General features: G+C 37.3%; 1 protein-coding gene across 1 annotated transcript in view; it reads right to left on the reverse strand.

Annotated features, from left to right (window-relative positions):
- Positions 1 to 14381, reverse strand: part of LOC150091571 (cartilage oligomeric matrix protein-like) — a 131268-nt gene that overhangs the window by 99308 nt on the left and 17579 nt on the right. Inside the window, exon 3 of the mRNA XM_090376238.1 lies at positions 4966 to 5180. Coding sequence (XP_090232364.1) covers positions 4966 to 5180 — 215 coding nt within the window. The remainder of the gene's footprint in view (positions 1 to 4965; positions 5181 to 14381) is intronic.

Raw genomic sequence — 14381 nt, forward strand, 5'->3', positions numbered from 1 at the left:
TATGTGTCTGATGAAAGAAACTATTTCAGGTTAAGTTAGGAATTCGATTTGAAGGAATTTTTTGTGTGTGTGTGTTATATGTGTGTATATTTCTAATACGCTATATAGCCGACCGGGCTAGCCAGGTGAGTAAAGTGCCTGCCTGGCAACCCAAAGGTCGTGGGTTCGAATCCTGCCTTGGGCTTGGATCAGAGTAAAAAATGCAAAAACTTTCGGAGGTGCATTATGGCCACAGAAGTCGATGCGCTAACAAAAAAAAAAAAAAAAAACACGGTATATACTGTATATATTGTTCAGAACTGCCTGTTGAAGAATTCATTCGTATCAGTGGGCAACAGTTAGTTTGTTGCGATATCTTGAGTTCTAGTTCTGTTAAATTTTTCATCACGACTTTATTATACAGTGTATTCAAAGGAAATGTGAATACATCTGGTTCACAAATTTTATGCATCGATCTGTTCCAAATGTCTCTCAGGAGGGAAGAGTAAGCTACGTTTTTAGCACTCTGTACACACTTGCTAAAACAAATGACTTTTACTGGAAAGAAGGCTGATATCTTGTTATTTCTTCTAGCTATTGCTGATGTTTACTTTTCTGTTCTGGACTTTTATTCTGTGGCATTGAAGAAATTATTTTTTCAAAATATTATATTGGAACTTTATTTTTCAGCAACACATTTTCACACTGGAAGGAGAATTTCATTAAAGCCAGCCTTCGGCAACTCTCAGGGCATGTCTTCAAAAAAAGGTGTCGCATTTGTAGTGTTCTAGATAGTGTGTATGTGTCCTAAATATTGCGTAATAATATCTCCCATCTTATGTCTTGAGACGTCCGAGTGCTATAAAACGTGGGAACGCAGATGCCTTAACGCAATAGGCACTGCCCCGTTTAAAAGACTAAATGACAACCCAGACAACAGAAGACTTAAGGGGGGATGGCGCGATCCTTACCATCTGCCATGTCATTCGCGTTGACATGTTACGCAATAATGTAGGAGGATGCAACGCGCGAGGCACATGTGAATATCATTACACCGTCAGTCTCAGGCGGAACTTTGGGCAATTCTAGCGAACATTATTAGCATCGCAACGCCATGGAGCATCCTGCTTTTTTTAGTTGTTTCTTAGTCTTGCTCTAGAAAAGTGACCTGTCCTTCAGTTCTGTTAATAGTTAAGGGCTTGGCCACTAGGGGTCCGTGCTTATCCACTTAAAAAAAAGAATAATAATAAAAAAATATATATATATATATGTCTTTCTTTTAAGACGTTTAGATTGATTAAATATACACCGATTATTCTATCTAGATGAAATAGATACGACTGGATTCTCCCATTTGTTGTTTCATTAGGAAAGTACAGTTGCAACTGGACTGCTATCCAGTTATGCACAGAATGCAAAAGTAACTGTGGAATTTTTGATGTTAAAGAAAAATTATGTCGCAATAAATAAATGCGAAAGTACAGTAACTGTGAAAAATTTTGATAGTAAAGAAAAATTGTATCTCAGTAAATCCTTTTCATGGTGACAGTTGAGCCTCACAGACATCAAGTTACGATTTTTGTGGGGAAATGGGCAGTTCTCGGTAACTGACTAATTCTTCCCTTCTGTAAACTGTACTGCTTCCACTACAACTGCAAAGAATTCTTGTGGCGATATATTTAATATTGGGAAATTTCGTAATTTGCAATACGATGCGATGTTTGATTCAACTTGGATGTCCTCAAGAATGAAGATGACCGGTAAATACCTAGGCTGCTTAAGTGGAAAGCAGTTTATCTACAATAAAATGTGTAGATAGCTGCATAAGCTTCACTTGTAGACTAGGATAGGCAGATAGAAGAGGAACGCCTTCATTTTCTTGAAAATACACTTATCTTTTCCGCCTCTCCCGAATAAAATTTATGTGTATCCCCTTATATGGAAGGCACTATGTGCCTTCCAGTTATTTAAAATTACTTTTAAAATGTCTTCAGGCCTTTTAATTCTGTCCTGGAGGTTTTTATAGTTTTATTGTAATTAAAAGTTTTATCACATAGCATCGCTTTAATTTCTTTAATACCCGAATTTTAATAGCTTGCAGTAAATGCCAGCATGGCAAACGTGATGGGCCATCAGACAAAAAGACTCCAAATATTTTGTTACTAAGTCTTTTGTTGAAACGAGTCCATTACAAGCACCGTGCACCCTTACACAGTCGTAATTTACCACACGGCCACATCCAGAAGACTCCTTAAGTTCGTTTCATTTACATCCAGGTTCCATTACTTTCTTAAAGCTTATTCTAGTTTCAGTGAATGACCAAAAGTTTCCTCAACTTTCCAGGTGCTTATACTGCACTTCATTTACAACGTGCCTTCAACGACTTGAATAAAACAGGCAATTTGTAATGAAGAGTAAATCTAACACTGTCAGGCTACAAATATTGGACATCATTTTTCAGGTGTTCGGCTGAGTGTAAAGCCATAGTAATTATAATCGAGAACATGATTTATGATGATGCTGGTATTTTCCGTAAAACTATTGCAACAGTGACATAAAAGCAAAGATTAAGTGCTGGATTCAACAGTTATGCTGATATCTACTTTTCTTATACTGTTTATTATTACATTATAATTCGATATTCTACTCGTGACTAATTAGAATTAGACTAGGCTAACAGCTGGAAACCTGTATTTTGCAGTTCGAACTGAAAGATTTATAAAAGATTTATCAAAGCCAATAATGCTCACATACACCATACTTTCCAAAGGATAGATTATACAACATTGCAAACATGTGAATGAAGTTTATATGCACTCAGTGACCGCTGAATTGTGACTATCCCATCCGTAATGGACTATGCCGCGTAGCTCGCAGTATTAAAAAACCGAATAGCTTCGTATGCTAGAGCAGTGGTAATTTTCCCACTCTCATGGCCCACTGTGGTTAAGGTGCACGAAGAATGGTGTTGAGCGGTTCAAACCACCTCTCTCCGACAGAACTGTAAAGGATTACGCAAGGTGGATGTTCGTGGTGAGCGAAGGGTATAGCGCGTTGTACAGGCTCAACGGCAGGTCACAGTTGACGTCGCAATACAATATGGGGAAATGCAAGAACAATATCCCAAATGACAGTGCGCCGCACACTCAGACGTATAGTACAGTATAGTATCTTATGTAGGCCGGCGCCTGAACGTTAGTTCAACTCCGCAAACATGCAGACTCAGACGTATGGATTTCCACAGTAGACGACCCAAGAGGCATCCTCTCCTCACTGCTAATCATCGTCGACGGCGAATTGTCTGGTGTCAGCAACACGCTGGTTGGACGTCCGAGGACTGCAAACGAGTGCGTTACTCGGATGAGTCCAAATAACTGGTGCAACACGCCGACGGACGCCTTCATACTTGGCGCAAGCCACACGAATCCATGGACTCATGTATGGTTCCCACTATCCAGGTAGGTAGCAGTGATTGCTTAATATGGGGCATGCTTTGCTGGCAAGAACTAGGACCTCTAGTGTGTATGGACCAACTTTTCATTGATGAGGTCTACCGGCAACTCTGTATCCGGGTTTGAGCCTGTCACCACCAAATACGGAGGATGCGGAAAGGTCAGGGAATGACCACCGCATATTCCCGGAGCAATATGGCCTTAGTTGCTAATGCTCCTAAAAACCAAATAACAAACAACTCTGTATCCAGCACAGAGATACAAGGTGGAGTTGGACGAACGTCTAGGGTGGTGCCCAAAAATGACAGTATGCACCATGTGCACTCTGCCATGTCGCATTTTTTCCCGGACAGAAACGAGATCTTCCAAGACGACATGCGCTCTTGTCATCAAGCCCGCACTGTGCTCGAGTGATTCGAGGACCACAGTGAAGGTATTAGCCACCTTGATTAGTCACCAAATTCACCTTACCTCAATCTAATTGAACACCTGTGGGATGTTTTGGAACGGGAAGTGACGCTTACGGATACATAACCATCATCTATTTCGACACTGCGGAAAGCTTTGCAGACAGGGTCGGATTTACAGATAAGCTAAACAAGCTACAGCTTAGGGCCTCACATTACAAGGGGGCCTCTCTCCATCCTAAAAACATCCCTTTTTTAATATTGTCACAGGTAAGAGAGAAGGGCCTCATACATATTATAGCTTAGGGTTATAACAAGCTTAAATCCGGCCTTGCTTGCAGACACCATGGCTGCAGATCCCTATATGGCTGTAGATCGCCTTTGTGAATAGCGGCTATTATCCGTGCTAACGGTGGCCCAACATGGTATTTGTTAGGTGGTCATAATTCAGCGATCACTGAGTGTATTTCTATAATATGAAATCGATGGGTTGCAAAGCAGACAGTAAACTATAATATGAACATTGTTCTATAGTGCCTTATTTACCGCATAGTTCGAACTGATTTGTTCATTATTTTTATCCTTTGAAAATGAAGATTAATATTTTTTTTTTCAGTATAAAGTCATAATGTGTTAAATTCGTGAATCAATAAGTGAAAGAATATTCCAAGGAGTAAATTAAAAACAATATTTGTCATAGCTACAGAGATACAATATATTACATCGTTATTTGTAGAAAACTAAGAGAAATTTACCTCAATATGATACGTAGAACACTTCCGTATGATACTCTCCAGAAATTAAAACGAATATAACATTAGCGTAAAATGATTACAGTAAAAAATAAACTGAACACAATCAAAAAATTTAAAAAAGTTTTTAATGTAAATTTTGAAAAACGATTTTCTTTCCTTCATTTTGAGTTAATGTTATGTTCGTTTTAAATTCTGGAGAGTATCATACGGAAGTGTTTACGCATCATATTTTTCTACACATATTGAATGAAATGAACGTAGAACGTATTGAGCATCATAGCTTACAAGTACTATCAAATTACATCGTTATGTAAGATCAGTATAATTGCAATACATTGTTCAATTAAAAAAAAAAATGTTGACAGCACTTACCACTTGTACTTCCTTTCCAGAAGTCTTGCGTATTCTTGAATTCAAGGACCCCTGCATCCGAATATTTTTTAGGAGAGTACAGTTTAAGAATATCTGTATGTTCGACAGCTGTTCACTGTTAGGCGCAGCGTACATAAGCAAATGCTTTCCAAGAAGTTCCTTCACAGGAATATGTACTTGCGATGCATTTCTGGGCTCCTGTACTATTACAATAACTGGGAAAAAAAAAAAAAAAAAAATGTTATGTATGTAGGGAAGCAGTAGAATAAAAATATTTTATTGGCATTTAAGACGCCTATAATTTTCCAAACTGAGTAAATTACTACTGTAATATATAACAATGATCTTATACATAAAGTTTTTAACGCTGCCGAACCCATAATTCCACATATATCCGATTATACTTGCAGGAACAACATATAATTTGGTTGACGTGTAGATCGGAAACAATAATAGGTGGTACCATACATTCGCCCACATAAGCCTGATGTAGCTGAGTGATCAGGAGTGAGAGTGCAGTAGCACACACTCTTTGAGTGGACCGTGGTTCAGGCCCGTAACTGTTAAATACAATTAACGATTGTATTCATGATTTATTGTTAACTCCTCTGACCTGTTGGTCGAGCCGGAGTATAAACAAGAACATTTTTTCGTGCACATGTGAATAATCCATTCACTTCCTGAATAAACCATGGTGCTAACCCTACAAGAAAGATATTTTATTGCAGAGCATTATTTCAAACTCATTTCCTTTGAAGACGTTAGACAGGAATATAGATAGTATTTCAAGGCAGCAAATATGAATTACGAAGTCCATGGTATGGAAGTTGACTAAACATTTTGTGAGGCTGGCCGCTAAAATCGCCAGAATTTACCTCACCTGATTTCATTCTGTCGGATGAGAGCGGGCATTTGTGAACAGTCCATATTGAACTGAAGGACTAAAGGTCATCACCGAGTTAAGATGGGTATAAATTTCCAAACTGAGTAGACTACCCGTATCATATAATAATCTTATAAAGGGTGTTTTTAAAGTCGCTGTTTGCGCATACCTCCAGTTATGCTTGAAGGGCTGAATTTAAAAACACTGCATTATAACTATCAAAATATAAAACTATTGTAGCCCCGCAATATAGAGTAAATTCCATCAACTGTGACCTTTATGAATTCTTTGGGAAAAAACTTCATTAATATTGAAACATTAATACTGAAAATGGAAGTACCACTGCCCAGCGTTGTGGCGTTGTGCAGGAGATTTATGTCGTTCGTTCCAACTAAGTTGGCAAAGCCATCCTTTCGCGGAGCCCATACATTTAGGTTCATAAAGAAACGAGGGTGCGATTATTAATACGCTTGTATTATACCTTAACATATGAACGTGCTAGTGTAAGTGTTCTAGACCTAAATCAAAAAGCCTTATGTGTGAAAACTACTTCATAGCTAGTTAACTTTGTGATGGTAATGACACCATTATCATGTTTCTGTTCCGTAAATTATTGAAATAGAGTCCTCGAAAATGTCCACTCAGGACAAAAATAATAGACAAATTTTCAGAATTTATGAGAAAACTGTGTGTTATGTTATACATAATTTATTTCGGGTAGGGCCTACTGATTTTGAATATGCTATAAAAATCGGACATCGTAATATGCACTTTGACTATCCCAAAGAATAATGAAACTATAAAAGTACTTTGCTCCTCTGCATATCCTCAGAACTACTACTTACTTCTTCAATCACGTTTGGTTCTAAAATAAAATAGAACTTTAATGCGAGGTCGAAAACATAGCAAACCCAGTGCAATAAAACACCACATGAATAATTTAGCGCGTTTAACCTGTTAATTATTATATGAATTTTAAATATTAGATTAATTTAACCTATTAATTATTAGCTGTTCATACAAGACCTGTTTACCAGTATTAGCTATATTTTGTATTTTTTTTTTAGTACCCAATAAATTTAATAAAAAATAAAATAATAAAAAAAGATGTAGACAACTTTTGTCCTGGCTAGGGACGACTTTCAAATGTTTAGACTGTTGTGCAATACGTAAGTAGCATTTGAAAAGCTTCTTTTGTGCAATGCCCTATTTCTGCTGGTTATTGATTATCAATTTTTCAGAGTGCGCAAGACGCTGTAATTTTAGTAACGTCGCTGGCTATTGCTAGCGCACATCTGAAACTTTAAGCGTAAACTGAAATATCATCAGTTCAAATAATTCAAAGGAATTATTAAAAGGAAGGTTTTGTAATAACGAAATTTCTCAAATAATTGAGAACTGTTTCAAATGGATTTTGGTTTCATCCGTTTAATGCACTTAACATCATTGAACAAGGCGTTGTTAGGGCATTAGTATTAGTCTGCATGTTTTTACTTTGTTCTTCATAGCATGGCAAGAGTGACATGATTATCAATAGTGGATATTGATCTCCTCCAAGGGTAGACACACTTGGCTCTATTCGATATCAGTCATTGCTACAGTCTCCAAATAACCAATTTAATGAAAATTGGATCCAGAGATTCAAAGTTTTTGCAGTGGTCAACGAAACAAAACAATAAATAAATAAATAAATAAATAACTGAATGCTCTGCCTATAACCAACGTTTCTACAGATTTTACGGCTAAAAGAAGGGAGAGATTCATTTTATTTTTAATAGAATCTGAAATCTTTAGGCTGAATCGAGATTTATATTTTCGGGACCATAGAAAAAAAAATTGCATTTCCATAAGAAGCAGTGAATAAACAGCTGTATTTGCATGCTGTTGCAAAGTATCCAATGGTCCCCTCCCTCGATATATTACTTTCATGTCATATAATACGCAATTTGAAGAAGAAAATTAGTTTTCTTTTTTGTGCTCAGAGGACACAAGTTGTCAACTGCAGATCGCATTAACCGTAAAAAGAGCAGCGCAAAAATACCAACAAACAGATGGCTTCCTTTGTCCAAGCTATTTCGAAAATAAAAAAAAAAAGAAATTATCCAAAAAAAAAAAAAAAAACGGATCTTGATTAGATCCCTCTATGTAGAAAGCTAAAAGAACCTATAGGAGCAAAGGATCCATTAAAGACAGCTGGCGATTTTAATGAATCCTTCAAAACTAATAACAGCATAGCGACCTCAGAGGAAAAATGTGTTGCCAAATTTTCTATTGACTTCATTAGCTCTGAAGGAAAAAACGCAACAGGTGGTACCAACAGGCAATAAATTATATCGAAACATAACATAAGATGCAGTAGACTAAAAGATATGCTGTTCGCAAATCGAAGAATGAAAAGATGGGATAACAAGGATTCGTTAGTGAACACACTTTTCACGTTGTATGCTGTTCGAAATAATTAATGGCAAAAAATTGTTCCGAAACTATTTGAACTATTTATTACCATCACGTGCTGAATATTCTCTACTTGTATTTTGGGTTATATTTTTAATGGCAAAATGCACTGTCAGAGTGGTTGGAAAAGTGGACAATGACAGAGGGAACATAATGCATGCAAAAATCAACAGATTACACTTTATATTCTATACATGCAATTCAGTTAAGTGTACCCTCTAGCAGCTAGTCGACATAACGTCGGACGATGGTGCTAATTTTTAGTTATACTCAACAGTCCTTTCTGAAGGACATACGGAAGTTGGATTTTTCTTCCTCGGTATATGTATGCATGTTTTATTTCATGTGGCTGTTAGTTGAGAAGCAGTGAGAGAAGTTTATCTTGAACTAGATTCTCGAAATTAAGATCGGTCGTTAATAGTCTGCCGCATACCTTCATTATCTGTTGTGTAATGAAATATAAAAAGATGATGTCAGGGTACGTAATTAAAACTTCGAGTTCATTTGCTGTGTAACCTTGTCAAGAGGTGTCCTCTAATTACAGTATCACATTCGAAATGAAAGGGAAGCTCATTTAACCTGAAGGAACTTGTGTACTAATAAAACCAGCAGTAATTAATTACATCCTCTTTGTTGGATGCATTCTTAAAAGCAACAAATGACAAGCTGGACCGTTAGGTATCAGACTGCAAATGACAATGGTGTTGTCATTGCATCATAAATCGTGTTAGCCGTCATTGGTGAGGGTGTGGGGGATTATAGGGCGGGATGGTTGATTAAACACTCCTTTCTGCTAGTCTCCGGTGCTTTGTGACAGGTGGTGTATAGTTGCGATAGGTGCTCCACCTATAGACATATCATTTAACTACACTACCCGCTAATGATTTTCACTTTTCCCTTATGTACAAAAAACATGCAAGCTAACACTTTTTCCCGCCCAACATTATCAGCGTTAATGTATTGCGGCATGCCGCTGAGCTGACATTATACTAGATTACACTTCTCTCCACGCTATCTCCTTAATTACAGTCTTTCAACCGAAAATTAATAGATTACACATTCTTAGATTTTTCTGGTCTTGTTTTTTTTTTTATTTACTTACTTGAACCTGCATTTCTTCCGTCATACTTTCTACCTTTATTTATTACTGTTCCCCTGCTTCTTTTCAAAGCAAGTTTATCATCTTTTTCTCCTTGGACATTTATATATTATTTCTTATTTTTGGGAAGCGGTTATAAAAACGCTATTAAGGGTATACTTAAAAGTTTAATTTAGACTTTCTCTAGATCTGTAGCCGTATTTGCTTATCAAAATAAGTTTTTCGAAATTATTTTTACTTCCAGTATCTACTTTCATAAAGAATTATGAAAGTGATTTTTTTTTTTACCTCTGCTCTGTAAAAAATTGAAATCTGTTGGTAAAATTATTAAAAATATCTGCTGCAATGTCTAAAGTGATTATTCCAATTCCTGTCAAGTATACCGCAGATAGTGTTTTTTTTTTTTTTTTTTTTTTTTAATTATTATATCAGCCTCAACGCTTATTAATATTTCTAGCACTAGCGTACCTGCATAATTCGTAAAACCAATACGAATTGGTGGGGAAAATTTAAAATTTTTTTAGAATCATCCGATATACTGCAGAGTGGTTGAAAACTGCATGTAATAAATTCTATAATGAGTTGGTATAGTAGGGTTTTAGGAGCATCAGTGACTAAGGCCATATTGCTCCATATATACTGCCTGTAAATTGCGTGTGTTCTATGGTCGATTTTCTGTTTGCTGGACGAAAAACCTGAGTTTTCGGTAGGAAAAACCATGCTACCCTTGCCTAAGACCGACTAACTCAGCCACGTTGTGCAAAAGGCCCATAAAAATTCCTCTCGTCATCGACGGGACTGCATCTCGGATCCTTTTTATTGCTGTGTGGGAGGACGGCGATTCTGCCGACTGTACTACCACGAGGGCTCTATAATGAGTTCCTGGAAACAAAAGGAATCAAAAATTTTATAAATTTTTCGAAAACTGCTTAGTTAAAAAGAAAAATGATCTTCAGGTTTGTGACGCAACTTACGGTATCAGAGAAATGGATGCAAAATGACATGATTACACTGGAATACAGTAAATAACACAAAACACACTTATCAAAGCCGACCGGGCTAGCCGAGTGGGTAAAGTACCTGCCCGGCAACCCAAAGGTCGCGGGTTCGATTCTCGCCTCGGGCTTGGATCAAAGTACTGCAAAAACCTTGGGAGGTGCAATATGGCCACAGAAGCCGATGCGCCAACAACTACCAAATCAAAAAAAAAAAAAAAAAAAAACCTTATCAAAGTGAATTCATAAAATAAAATTTATTAAAAACTGTGAAATGACTGTTGATTTATAGACTTCTGGCATTTAGCTGGAAGATGACGGTACAGGTCTCAGCAGCAAAAATTCGCTTTGTGTGATAATGCAGTTATTATTCATAATGGAATGCAGCACGGGATGCATTCCCAGAGTCACACAAATTAGAAAAAAGAATTTCGCTGTTTGCGTGTTGCTTTAATTCATTAAATGGCATTTTTTAAAAGCTTTGAGCACTGTTTTTAATTGTGTTAGTGCAATTAGTGTTGCTGCCTTATTACGTCATTCAATGTAATAAAACGCTTACCATCATTCAAATACATAACAATTTTGACTCATGCGCCATCTTCGTATAGACTAACTGTGGGAATCAGTACCATGAAAATCAGCAGGAATTTCATGCTTTTTCAAATAATTTTATTTTCTGAACTCACGTCGGTTGTGTTTTAGGTTATTTACGGTAGGCCACTGTTGTTTTACCCATTTTATTTATCCATTTCGGTGATACCAGAAGTGATGTCACGAAAACTTTAAACATGCTTTTTTCTTGAAATCAACGCCGTTTTCGTTAAAAAAAAAAGAAAAAGAAAAAAATCATCCCTCCTATGAGCACGGTATACGGTAGGGGAGGACGACATAAGGATGATAGTATAGTGATCAGCAGTAATTGAAAATTAAGCTCTGATTTAGGTTGCATTTATCTCGAACCAATTTTTATATAATTCACAACGCAATTAGAATGAAACAACAATTTAATATCATAAAACATCCGCCTCTGCTTTCATAAGTTCTGCTTTCCACACGCTTGCATTGCTACATTGTACACGGTAAAAATATGGTGGTATCCCGTTGCCTTATCGCAGCACTGTGCCCAAAAGGACGTTTCCATTTTATCCTGAAGCTTTCTGCCTCTAGGTGAAAAGCTCTTCTGTCTTCGACTTCCATCTGCATGCTGTACTGAAGGGGTTGCTTTTCCTCTTCCAGATCCTTGACAGACAATTAGCCAGATTTTCTGAGTTCCTGCAAGGTCTCCGTAGTGGCTTGGGTTCCCTCAGTCTCCATCGTGCTTCATCCCTTCGAAATCCCGTATTTCTCTATTACCCATGTTCCACGCGGGTGGATGTTGAGGTTAGCCTTTAAGAGATCTTGAATTTAGCTTTAACGAGCTTTTATATAATATACAGTACAACACGAATAGTTACCAAATAACAACTGAATATCAAACATACACAGTATTTGTTCTAATATACTCCAGTTTTCGAGGGAAATTCGGAGATTGCTGAATTTCCTCCTTCATATTCGTGCCTTTCTTCATCTTTTTGATGTCAGATTTGTTATTTTAGATTTTTAAAACACAATGGACAACGATATGATACAGTCCACTTGACCTCCTTTAATTACTTTTGAAAAACAGTACACACTATTTTTAAAAAAAACCAACAAGAATAAAAAAATACGGCTTTCCCTCTTTTTTTTTTTTTTTTTTTACTTCTTTAATATTAGTTATTTTTCTGACCACATATACGCACATAGCACCCATAAAATGAACTCCTTCATGTTCACGATGGAATCAGCGTCCATGACAGAGAAAGTGGCAGACGGAGCTCAAGATAAAGGGCCTTCCGCGCACATTGTAATGCTTCCCATCTGACTGTGTTTATCAATGTAAACACGGCCATAAGGGAAGCATTTCGTAGTTGATTTAAGAGCCAAATTTATAGCACTTGACGACAATAAATCCCCTCAGACTAGCCTGCGTAACAGAATCTTCTTATGGGGGGAGGGAAGTGAAACCAGGGCCCAGCACCTGCTGATGTTGCTGCGTCATCGTAAACAGGAAGTATGCCACTAACAAGATTTTGTCGCGACATCCACTTTGTTCGTGGTGGAAATGATATCTTGCAAGATATTACGCTCGAGAGCACTTAAGCGAGTTTGGCTCGTAGGGAAATGCAAGGAAACTGAGATTTGTGTCCAGATGGTGAGCGTGTGATGCAGGTAGATTGTGCAGGAATGGGAATTGCAGTGGTTCAAAGCGAAATGACGAATCATTTGATGCTCACTACAAATCAAGAATGTAGTTTTAAATTACATTTGTTCGAAAGACTCTTCCACTGGGATTCTCGTCTCTTTTAGTCGCAAATGTGTAGTTATGTCTCGTTAAGATTGCATAGTTAAGAATTGTAACTGTTGTGGGGAACAAAATGTCTTCCTTTCTTATTTTCCTCCCGCTCAAGTTACGCATGTAGATAAAGCGGGAGGAAAATAAGAAAGGAAGACCTCTTTAAAAATTCAGAAATAATCTTGAAGGTCGTAAATGTAGTATGATAATCCATATGACGTGCAATTTGGGATGTCATTAAGTGGAAATGGCAGGTCGATATTTATACACATTTTCGTCCATTGAAGCGGCGGCACCAACGATACTTTTTGCAGTCATAATGTTATGTGAACCATTATTCATTTATACCTTATTGCCTGGTTGGTTCGGACCAGTATTATAAAGTTACGCAAAAGTTTTTACTGGTCCGTCCTTTGACCAGTAAAAACTTTTGCGGATATCCCACCCTGGACAGGATTCATACCTGTAGAAATAGGCTACGGCTGAAAGCAGCTTTCTCAATCTCTAAAAGCGCTTTCATACGAGGATATCCTTGATTTAATCGAAAACGATTGCTCGATATTTACCAAACAACAACTTAATATCAAACATACACAGTATTTGTATTTTTGTCATTTGTAAAGGTTATGAGTTTGAATCCAATCAAAGACCGGAAGGATTTTGGAATTTTTCTCACACTGTTCAGTTAACGGTCTTAGAGAAAGCCAGAGTTTCTACAATAAAATTTCTAGGAATTCTTTTTTATTACACAAAACCAAAGACAAAACAACCTCCAGAACAAATGCAGTTTTCATATCGTGGCCTTCGTTGCATTTGCTCTAAATTATTCAACCATCATTTCGTGCCACTTTTTGACGATCCTACGCTTACATCATTCCTCCATCTGAGATATCATGATCTATATCATGATTTTACACTTCACAAGACAGATTCCTCATCCTTAAGTATTCCACTCCTTGGTATTAGAGTTGTAATAATGAAGATTCGTTTCATCCCATTTGACTTTCAGGGATGGTCAGAAAAATGGCAGCTATGCTTTAATCCAGCAGTGTAAGGTATTGCACGTGAGGAACAGTATTCCCAAAATAACTTATACATTTGGTGGAGTTGAATTAAAGCTGGTAGTGGAGGAAAGGGATTTGGGGGCTACGGTCAGACATGAAGTTTTCCGCGTATTGTAGACAGGTTGCAAGGAAGACCCATGGTGCCCTATCGATGATTTTTTGTACAATTGCTAGTAGAGATAAGGACGTCCTAATCCCATTGTATAAGGCTATTGTTAGACCACACTTGGAATACTGTGTTCAAGTATGGAGACTGCACCTAAAGAAAGACATTGTGCTTCTTGAAAGGGTCCAAAGACTGGTAACTCGCTTGGTGAGATCGGCAAATGGGCGTCCATATGAGGAAAGACTTCGAAATGTGGATTGGTTTCACAGCATGGAAACTAGGCACCTTAGAGGAGACTTGATTGAGGTGTTTAAGGCTCTGAGAAGCATAAATGAACGAGGGCGAAATTTTCACGGTTATAAATTATTCTAGAACTAGGGGCCATAATTTCAAGTTACGGGGGCAGGAGATGCTTAGACTGCATTGCAGGAAGTTTTATTT

This window comes from Mastigoproctus giganteus, chromosome 1 (genome assembly GCF_048544385.1).
Source record: "Mastigoproctus giganteus isolate SK-2022 chromosome 1, ASM4854438v1, whole genome shotgun sequence".
Taxonomy (NCBI): Eukaryota; Metazoa; Arthropoda; class Arachnida; order Uropygi; family Thelyphonidae; genus Mastigoproctus; species Mastigoproctus giganteus.